Raw genomic sequence first — 10,957 nt, 5'->3', positions numbered from 1 at the left:
CATAAGGCAAATACCCTGTTAATATAACATGCAAAAAATTAAATAAACAAAAGGTTGTAGAAATGCCAGAAAGAATTTTCTTAAAACCATTTTTTGCAAGAAATTGGCAGCAGCCTTTAGATTGCTAAATGTAAGTGGACAAAATGTATTTTAATGAAGTGATTATCTTTAATTTAAAGACAACTGACAGTAACAATAGATTAATAATTATTTTTTTCTTTTTACTTTCAAGAGGTTACACCATTTTGAAAATCATATTGGCCATCTCCACTGATTAGAAGGAGGTTCTTCAACTAGAGGCTCCCATGGTTTCCACTGTATCATTTTTCTTGCCAACGACAGCTCGTTTTCAGCCTGTTAATAAACACCATACACAAAGTCTTAAATTTTATACAATTGCCAAAATATTGTATTACCTCTATGTCAATTAATTACCTCAGTGATGTCACTACCTATCATGGTCACAGACTACCAGAAATTTCACCTATAAATATCAAAGGAACTGTATGCTTTGGGAGTTGTTCTTTTAAAAAAAAATCCCATCACCCCTAAATACCCAAATAGAAATTCTGTTCAGAGAGACATTGACAATGACAATTTCATTATATTTTCCACTTGGTTTGGATTATCCCCAATATTATTCAATCTTCTTCTGTCCTTTTCACTAATTTAGACTCTATAAGAAGCAATGAAGGTATACATACTTATCTGTAAGCATAATGCAAGAAACAGTTGTTAATTTGTTATGTTTTAGTAAGGTCATCCCACCACTACATGACAATTTGTTTTCAGGGGTTTTTCTTCTGTTTGACTGTTTTGCAAGAAACAGTTGTTAATTTGTTATGTTTTAGTAAGGTCATCCCACCACTACATGACAATTTGTTTTCAGGGGTTTTTCTTCTGTTTGACTGTTTTGCAGCAAAGGAAGATACACAAAACTTCCAATTTTCTGAACAAAAACTCAGCCCAAGGAGCACTAAAAAAACACTGCTACATTTGTACTTCCTCTCAAATTTTCCCTCTTTACCTGTACAATGACTTCTTCTATCTGACCACTATTCAGTTTGTCCTGTAGTTTTTGCACATCAGATTCCTGTGTGTTCAAATACATACAATAGAATGTTTTAGTGAGAGTAAAAAGCCCATGAAAATAATGAAAACAGCAATTTAAACAGATCACACTCCAGTCTTTCTCAGAATTAGCTGGCTTAGGTCATTTTACATTTTCAAAGAAATCTCACACTCATTTGTTACTGAGAAGCAAATATCAAATACTCAATGATAAATACAAAGAATGAATGCTAATCCAAAAAGGTATTAGCAGATAAACCTTTAGTTTTTATCTTAGAAAAAAAATCTTATTCTTAGATTTTTATAGTATAATATGCAAGCTTTCAATTATCACCTTAAATACACAATAACGGTATTGCAGAGTTTAATGTAACAAAAAGTGGTCTTAAATATTGAAAGCAAGGATTGTGCTAAGATACACTGGCAAGAGTACATACATTTTTTGTGAATGTGTGTGAAATTACCAGTTTTCGAGGAATCTTAAAAAAAAAAACAAACCTATGTTTGCTTCTAATTTTCACAAAACAGCAGCAGGAAATTAACAATTCTTTTTCATATGCCATCAAAATATCCCAGTCAATAACAAAAAATAAATCATGATACTTCAATTGTTTCTGAAAGTTACATGTGCCCCTAAGAATGAGCCGGGCACTCCAAAAATCACTTTTCACATCTTACGAATTTTTTTTTATGTGCAGCATTACTGAAATAGCACCGTGCTTACCTTTTTCACCAAATCAAATCGCTCATTTACAATCTGCTCGGTGTATTTCCTGTAAGCTGCATCTTTGGGAATGTTTTCCAGGACACCAAGGATTTTTGTGTACAGTATTCGCAGGCGCTGAAGTGATCACAAGACATAGTTAAAATACACAACTGCAAATATTTATCTTCTTGTCCTACCAAACTTACTAAGCTATTATCTATACACAAAATATGGTATTCAATCCAGAAGCATAAGATTAACTAATAGTTAAGTCTGAGACACTGAACTCCATCTTGGGTACAGCAGGGACTGTCACATTCCTCAAAGGAAAATAAAAAAACAAAGAAAAAATAAAGACAGTTGCAATCTGAACACACTTGATGCAAAATGAAAAAAAAAAAAAACAGTAAAGGCTGTAAAATGCTCTTAAAAAAAAAAAAAAGAAGGGAAAAAAAAAAGAGGCAAATTCATGTCTAACCCATCAGATACTGAAAAGTTACCTGAGGAAGTTACAAAGAGATTATAATTGAGGGTTTTTTTCACTTTTCCTCATGCTGGTGCAAAGTTCTGAGTACCAGACAGATTTAAATTAAACCTGAAACTTTTATTGCTGGATTGAAGTGCAGGGATTAAGAACACATTGTGGTGAATAAATTCACACATTTGTACTGGGTAATTGTATCTACCTGACAAGGAATGGATGTCCTATAGGAACAATAAGAAATAGAAGCAGAATACTAAAATTACAAGGAAGAAAAAACAGGAAACAAAATAAAGATTGGCGAAGAATCTGAACTTCAACTAAACTGTTGTCCAGTACTTTACTCTTAGCTTTAAGTTGCTGAAAAGACTAAAGTGTACTAAGTTGATCCAGAAGGTGTCTGACAAGGCTGCAGACTGAGCTAGAATAGTTTCTACCAAACAGCAGTGATTTTTTCAAGGGTTCTTTTTTACAGCATTCTTAAGTACTGGAGTCAAAAGCATTTTTGAAATACAATTGCTGTATAATAAGAAATTGCAAAGTGGAGAACTTAAAAAAATCACTGAAGTTCTTTCAAAGCTAATGCCTCCTGAATAAGCATGATGTGACAAACACACTACTGAGCCTGAGGAGGTAAAAAGAAAGCCATATATTGCTATGAGAACCACCTCATGCAGTTCCCAAGTACCACTGGAGTATTCCAATCTCAGCACTGCTTGCCATTCCAGGGCCTCGGTGTGGCTTTGCACATGGCTAGTCTCTATCATCTCTGACTAGGCTATCCCTTTAGTATAAGTTATTTCAATATACGAGTACACAGCAAAGCAGCAAAAACCTGAGAAGCAGGAATTATATTTATGAAGAACTGAATTTAAAGAGTTCTTTGTTTTGACATTACTAATGAAAGAAATCAAATATTGGTTCATAAAGATACTTACACTAGAGAGGTTTTTGAAATCAGTGCATGCCACAAAAAGTACATAAAATAACTTACAATGACACACATTAAATCTTTATCACAGTGGACAATTTTAATTATTTCATTCAGCTGGCACCAGATTAAGATATACTGCATACCTACACATACAAACACATCACAAAAATCTTAGAGCTCACTGAGAGTTTCCATTATTACAGAACCAGATGTGTTACGTACCTCATGAGGGTTCTCGGCTACAGCCAGTCCCACAAGTCCAGTGGTCTGCAAACAGAGCATAAATATACTTAATACACCTAAGCATCCATTTCCACACTAATTATTTTGACTCAATATACATCTGACAGTGACCATTCCATGACACCAGCCCTACCTCCTGCCATATGCCCATTATCCCAGAGTTCCAGTGCTCCAAGAGGGAAGCAGCTCACCTTACCAGAATCAGGATCATAAAATATAACTCACAAGGATCATCCACTCCAGCTCCTGCCCTGCACAGCACCATCCCCAAGTGTAACACCCTGTGCCTGAGAGCACTGTCCAAATGCTTCTTGAATTCTGTCAGGCTGGTGCTGTGACCACTTCCCTGGGGAGCTGATCCAGTGACCAAACACCCTCTGCGTGAACCACCTTTTTCTAAGATCCAACCTAAACCTCCCTGACAGAACTTCAGGCCATTCCCTCGGGCTCTGTCACTGGTCGCCAGCGAGATCAGAGCCTGCCCCTCTTCTCCTCATGAGACAGCTGTAACTGCAATGAGGACTCCCCTCAGCCTCCTCTTCTCCCAGCTGAACAGACCAACGACCTCAGCTGCTGCTCACAGGGCTACCCCTACAATCCCTTTAACATCTCCGTTACTCTCCTTTGGATGCTCGCTAATAGCTTAGTATTTTCCTCACATGCAGCGATCAAAACACTCAAGGTGAGGCCGCCTCCGCGCAGCACAGAGCGGCACAGTCTCCTCCTCCTCCGGCCGGCCGGCATGCTGTGCCCGCTGCGCACCGGGCAGCTCGCAGCCGCCCCCGGCTGCCGGGGACAGCACCCAGGCCCTGCGCTGCCCTTGGCCTTTCCCTGGCAGGGTGGCCGCTCGCTCTCACCCCACGGCTCCGGCTCTCCCTGCCCTCCCCAGACAGGTGGGCCCGGCGCAGGACGCGGCTCGCGGCCCTCGGCGGCGCCTCACCTTCCTCAGCGCCCCCGCCATGGCCGCGCTCGCGGCGCCCGCAGAGGACGCACGGAGGGCGCCGGGCCGCGCATGCGCCGCAGCGGCGCGGGCCGGCGGGGCGGCAGCAGTGCGCGTGCGCCGGGGCCGCGGCCGTGGGGGCCGCCCGGGGCCGCTCGTGGGATGCCTTCGGAAAACAAAAAGCGCCCTAAAACAGAGCTAGGCGGAAATTAGGGAACTTTATTCAGGACCTTGAGATAGAGACAATGGGACAAAAGAGCTGTGAAAAGACAGTTTAAATTATTGGTAAGAGATGAACATGATGTTCATTTGAAGATCCGCTTGTCCCTCTGTTAGGTGTTATGCTTAGTTGCTAACTTAAGGGGTGAGTTTTGCGTAGTAATACTTAATAATAATTATGTTGTATGTTTGTATCTTATTCTGGACAACTCGTTCTTTATAATTCCTTTGTCCTGCTCTTGAGCTCCTCTTTTTCATAACTGATCAGCAAACTCCACCGCCTTTCAGATTATCTTTGATTTCTCCTTGGAAGCTGTCCTTTGATAAAGCAAGCACTTCCTCCAATCTGCAACTAAAGCAAAGTGGCTAATGCAGTTTATATCAGTGTTCAGGTTTGTGTTTCCCCACGCCTGGGTTCTTTGCAATTGCATCGCAAAGAGCTGGACTTTCTTTCCTAGGTACTGAAATTCTTTCTCTTTCCAAAATAACAGTCTTTAAAATTTCCTGCCTTTCTTTTTATTGGACCTGCCATATATTTTCCCCTTCTCTCTGGTGGTCCAACCAGATGATCAATGTCCTGATGACGCTAACAGACCACAGCACAAATGGTTCTGCGCCTGGCGATCTTTCAGTACAGTTAGCATCGTTCCAGCAGGAGTTTTGAGTGACTGTTTAGACAGCCCTAAGCACGCAGGAGTCCTTGCCACATCCTAACAAAGTGAAAAACGGCCCTGTTGATGAAAATCTTAGTGAAATCAATCTCAAAGTGGTATGTGGGGAATTCTCCAAACTGGTCAAATCCCATTTCAATACATTATTTATTTTAAAATACAACAGAGCTGAAACCTACAAAGTAGTATCAGTGTACAGTCACTTTGAAAACAAAAAAAAAAAAACCCAAACCACCCACATAGCATTTCACAGTTTATTTAATATCTGTTTTACACTAGGGATTCTGTTAGGACTATTGTCCTATGTGTTAATATTCAATATGTAGGTGACCTAAGAAGGCCTTGCTATAGCTCTTAGTCCCATGTTTATCTCACCAATGAGTTTACCTCATGGTATTGTATCTCAAATTGCCATGTGATGTGGTATATGCATAACAACTTATTTATTCTGCATGAAATATAATTAATGGATTTATATCTAGTAATTATGTATGACCGGAATCAGGCACTTAATGCACAATGTGTAATGTTATTAAAAATATCTGAAAATCAAAACAATACCATGTTTTTAATGTGGGTATGTACTAATTCTGATGGTGTCCTGATTACATAAAAGAACTGAAAGTAAATAATTGCAACATTTTTGTTCTTTATTATAAATATATATTTTTAATTTTTTAATTAGATAAGAATTGTTTCTGTCTGCTTCTGTTATACTGGGGTTTTTAGAGGTGTGCCACCTCTAGTTAGGTTGCACTGGCCAAAGAAGTTGCAGTGAATATTATTTATCATCATTAAATGTTTTTGTTGATCTTGCATTGAAAGATTGAAGTGCATGTAGTGCCTTAAGCTTAAGTTAAGCTTACATTTTTACGGTTCTATAAATGCAAGTGAGTTGAAAGTCATGGAGGAGTTCACTATAAAATTTAATTTCATTAGAACAATTAAAGACAAGATGGAAGTTTGGGGTTTTTTTCAGTTTGTTGTGTGCTCTTATTGTCGGTTCATTATGGTAAAAATGGTAAGTAATTGGTTAAAACCAGAACAACACAGGTTTTGAATCAGCGATGTTTCCAGCTTCTTCCTCATCCCATGTTTAGCTTGCTGGGTACTGCTGTTGATCTTACTCTGAGGTTATTCAGTATTTTCATCACTACTGTCTGTGGTGCCATGCTTCCTGCTTCTTTGTCCAGCTTCAAGTTATTAAACTAGTTAAATAAGTACTGTAATTGTCTGTCATTGAATCTATAAAGCTTTGCATCTTGTCAGCCTCAGAGAGAGATTAGTGTTCGGTGAGATAATGTGGTGGGATCTGCAACTAGTTAAAGGCTAAACCTTCTCAAATTTGTTGTGATTTATGTAAATATGTTTCCATATGTTATTACCATAGTGCTTGAGAATAATTGGCAAATAATTAATTTTCTTAATGGGAGTTGTTCAACCAATGGGGACACAGATAATCTTATATCTCCAGACCTCGTGTTACATTTGATGAGATTTTAGAGAAGTCATGTGTAATACTTTCCTGAGGGTTGAGTCTGCTTATGTTACAGTTGTACAAGGTCAGACCTTAATTTATCTAGCAAGTGCATATTTAATTTTAGAAGTATCACAGGACACCTCAGCTTGCAGGGGACTGTTCCTGGCTGTTCAAAATTCAGGCCCCAGAGTAGCACTGGCAAGACAGTGGGTTGAAATGGTGAGACTGTGGTATGCTCCCCAATTAAACTAACAGAGAAATAGTTTAAAAACATAATACTTAAGAGACTGATTACAAATTTAGACTGCTAGTAATTATTTTATTGCTATGAATAACCTCTGTGCATGTCTGAGGGCCTTCTATTTATAGAGCAGAGCTCTGATTGTCTAGTTTATTTTAAGGATAAGAAATTAGAATAACATTAACTCTCAGACAACTTTGTGTATTTGAAAGCAATAAATGCTTGATACACTTCTTTGCAAGGAAAGATGCAAGGTCCATGATTATCAAGTATTTCATATTTTTTCTAAGGAAAAACCAGTAATTTAGAGAGAAAAACATTTTTCTAAGTAAAACATCAAGAAGTAATGTCTAGTTTTTCAGGTATGAATATAAAAAAGATCAGAAAAATATCAGGCTACTCAAAATGCTGTTTAAGGAAAATATTATTTGTAACATAAAAAACTAAAACTCATTTAGAGTAAGAGTTTGCAATTGTTTCCAGTGATCTAGTGTGTGGGTCTGGCAATTGAAAAACTGCCAAGGGTGAATGGAAGAAGATTTTCCTACTGAGCTTTTTAGCCTTTTCATTGCCTCATCACGTAATAGAGCAGCGATGTTTCTGTTGCTGCTCCGTGTATCAGCTGTGCTGTTTTGTTCCCCTGTGCAACATCCATGCTCTGGTCAGACCTTGTCCCCTCAGCACAGTGTATTACCAGCAGTCATATAGCAAATCAGGCTCTCGGAGCGTGTCTAGACCCTTGGCAACATGTCCAGATCTTCTGCTGTGGGGAACTCTTTGCCTTACTCTTACTCTACCCTGTCACAGTTACTTGCTACTAACCAACTTTCTCATTTTACAATATGTGAATTTTCGTGGGATAAGATAATTTGAAAATAGCACACACAGCAATTCTGAAACACTGCTCATCTAAGACCTTTCTGGTTAAGTTCGTGTTTAAGATCTTTATGATGCCTGTGGTGAAATCACTCAGGGGAGTATAGCAAAGCAGCAGAGTCTCTGCATAACCAGAAAAAATTTTCTGTGGTGGCCTCTAAACTGATTTATTCCTCTGATATTTTGGAGAGAAAGGAGTTGTAGAAATGAAATACATTCTAATTAAAATAAAATTATTTTATTACTAAAAATCTATCTTGCTTAGCATTTTTAACACATCCTGGAAACACTTATCATGGGAGTGGATTGATCATCTGACAGGAGTAGACCATATGTGAGCATTGCTAAGAAGTTTTTTTAATACACTAAACTGACTTTTTTTTTCAGAGAGTTTGCAATGTGAGGGTTTGATCTAAGGCCTGTGTAAATCTCCAAACCTTTTTGGTTCAGGCTCTGAGGTAAATATAATATGATGGAATATAATTCTCAACTTCCCTAAATACAGCAACTTCCGTAAGTCTGGCAGGGCATGAAGGTCCATCCATGTGTGTCCAATAGGGATCCACTTGATTCATTAAAAAGAAGTTTTATCAATGGCATAAAATCTTCAAATGGTTTTCAAAATGAAAGGTGTGAAAAAGGGGAAAGTAACTTCTGTCTTGAAGCAATTGTGGAGGAAATGAGATTATGAATGTTACATATTTTTCCTTAATAGATTATCTTAACATAAATTAACTGTTTCCTTAGGAGCACCTCTTAGCTGCCAACAAGATATTAATGTGCTCTAAAACGTACTTTCCTTTTAGCTGATGGCAGGTTCAGGTTGTAGTTATGTTCATTGATGTATACTTCTGAAACTGCTAGTCCAGGAGAGATTTTATTTTTGCTCTCTAAAAGGTTTGTGAGTGTTCATAACAAGAGTATATTTGTGAGTTAAATGATGGAAGCTTTAAGGTGCCATCAGAATTTGAGAAATGTTAATGAAAATGAGAGGAAAAATACATAAAAGAACCTTGCCTCTGAATCCTTCTGCCTGTCAATGGAGTGTATTGCCCACAAGAGATGAGGGAGAGTGGTACGTGTCCACTTTGTGATGAGCAGTTCATCAGTATAACTTCCATGTTAAATCTTCTTTTGGCCTGTTATGCTGAAGCCTTGACTATGGACACAATAGGAAGGGACAGAGAACCTTCAGAAAAGCTTGTCCTTTATGAACAACATAACAAGGTTTTTCTAAGCCCCAAATGAAAATGTATTTGTGAATATTCTTTTATTATTCTTATACTCCTTTTTTTGTGTTCAGAGATGGCACTCAAGACCCAAGCTGTATATTTTCTCAATCATAAAAAATGGGATTGAAGTAGAGATTTTTAACATCTTCCTTCAGATTTCTTTCCTTGCAGTTAAAAACCCAGGCCATGATTCCAGTACACATTGAAAGAGGTGAGAAACTGTATTATGTGGGCATCTGAATCCAAGAGACCTTTAGTTTCTGAGTCAATCTAAATGTAAGCCCTTACTAATTTAATTTTGGTTTGCAAGCTTTATCATAATATACTAACTAGTAAGTTAGTAAAGCTTTAGTAAGCTTTATCATAATATACTAACTAGTAAGGTATTTGTGGATGGGATTATAATATTGGCTATGGTACATTGAATGACTTACTGCTTACAAGAGCAATGCAGAAACTAGTCTGAAGAGAAAGCTGTTTAACACTTCCCCTTGAAAATAAGTTTCAGAAGATTTCTTCCAAATAGCAGTTCCAATGTTCCTTCTCTATTTGCAGGATGATCTTTCTGTGACAAACATACAACAGGGACTTAGTATAATTGTGTAATATTTGTGCAACATTTTGAGGATGGTAAGTGTTCAGTGTGGTAGAAAGAGCACACAACTGCACAAACTGTGGGACTGGGGGACTAGTAGTTTAAAAATTTATAAAAAGATTCAACAGGACAAATGTGTTAAGCTGCTTAGATTTGTTCAAACAGAGAAACTATCAAAACCCAAAGCTTATTTGGAAAAAACCCAGGTAGGTACAGCATATATTAACTTAAAGCTTTTTTTTTTCTGTGTGTTTTACAACATATAAAAACTGCATTTTACAGTTCAAATACCTAGAAGACGTTGTAAAGAGCAAAATTCCTGACCTTCCAGTTATAACAAGAATTTACTAGTAAGATGGTTGGTTGATGTGATATCATGAGGAAAAAGCATAGTGAACATAAGCCACAGTTACAGTTGGTGATATGAACAGACTGAATTTAAGTTGATGACTCTAGTTAAAAGGTTTGACATACTCTGTTACTAATCCACTGAGCATTTCAATGACTCTCACACCTTGAAAATAATAGCTGGCATGGCTTCACTATTGCCTGACCTCGTGTACCAAACTCATGTGAATGTCCATTAAACTTCACAACTACAGAAATAGTGTAGAGTCCAAAGTCCTTTATCTTCTTTAATAGATTGTGCTTTGGCACTATAAAGATAAAACAATTACTTGTGAGTGTTTGGGGTTTATTTTGGGGATTTTAATATATTAAGGACCACTAAAAAAGGTAATTAATAATATGAGATGAGACCATTTTATTGTATCGCCTAGTGAGAACAATAGGAAAATTGTAACATCCATGAAGCAAGGTGTCCTGGGATGAAAACAAAACAAACAAACAGAAAACAAAACAAAACAATACCATACCATAAAATAAAACAAAGTAGTCCCTTTGCAAATCTGGGCTTTTTGCATGTTATTTTTTCAACTGCATAATGTTTTTCTGTTCCAAGTTTGTAAGGTCAAGTATCTAGGCTTCAAGAACCTGACATATGCTTTAAAGGAAACTGATCAAAGAGAGTGGTTTCCACTGCCTGAGGTTGCAGTTTGCCAATTCCACAAGTATTTGAAGTCACTTTGAATGGCAGGAAAGGTTAAAATATCCCATAGGATAAGGAGAGCAACAAAGAAACATAGAATAATGAAGACACTAACAGGCTAGAACTGTTAACTAAAAGAAATATGACCAAGTCCTCCATGGACATAAGCGTCTTGCTTATGTTGTTGAAATGTTCCAGCAAATTTTCAATTTTGGAAATG

General features: G+C 37.6%; 1 protein-coding gene across 1 annotated transcript; it reads right to left on the bottom strand.

Moving 5' to 3' along the window:
* Nucleotides 1-121: 121 nt before the first annotated feature.
* Nucleotides 122-4,428, bottom strand: NDUFA5 (NADH:ubiquinone oxidoreductase subunit A5). The gene is made up of 5 exons (XM_021553457.4): nucleotides 4,376-4,428; nucleotides 3,415-3,459; nucleotides 1,796-1,912; nucleotides 1,028-1,093; nucleotides 122-354 (listed from the first exon to the last, which is right to left on the bottom strand). The coding sequence occupies exons 1-5, from the start codon at nucleotides 4,394-4,396 to the stop codon at nucleotides 253-255; spliced, it is 351 nt and encodes a 116-aa protein (XP_021409132.1). The 5' UTR covers nucleotides 4,397-4,428; the 3' UTR covers nucleotides 122-252.
* Between the last annotated feature and the right edge of the window lie 6,529 nt (nucleotides 4,429-10,957).

Source organism: Lonchura striata, chromosome 1A (genome assembly GCF_050655825.1).
Source record: "Lonchura striata isolate lonStrDom1 chromosome 1A, ASM5065582v1, whole genome shotgun sequence".
NCBI classification, from domain to species: domain Eukaryota; kingdom Metazoa; phylum Chordata; class Aves; order Passeriformes; family Estrildidae; genus Lonchura; species Lonchura striata.
Note: the sequence above shows the minus strand (reverse complement) of the source record. Positions and strands in the feature narration are given on the sequence as shown.

Coding starts and splice junctions, on each gene's coding strand:
- NDUFA5 (XM_021553457.4), bottom strand. CDS start 4,396: ATGGCGGGGGCGCTGAGGAAG. Junction 1,094..1,795: donor GATTTGATTTGGTGAAAAAG/GTAAGCACGGTG, acceptor TTGAACACACAG/GAATCTGATGTGCAAAAACT. Junction 355..1,027: donor TAGAAGAAGTCATTGTACAG/GTAAAGAGGGAA, acceptor GTTTATTAACAG/GCTGAAAACGAGCTGTCGTT.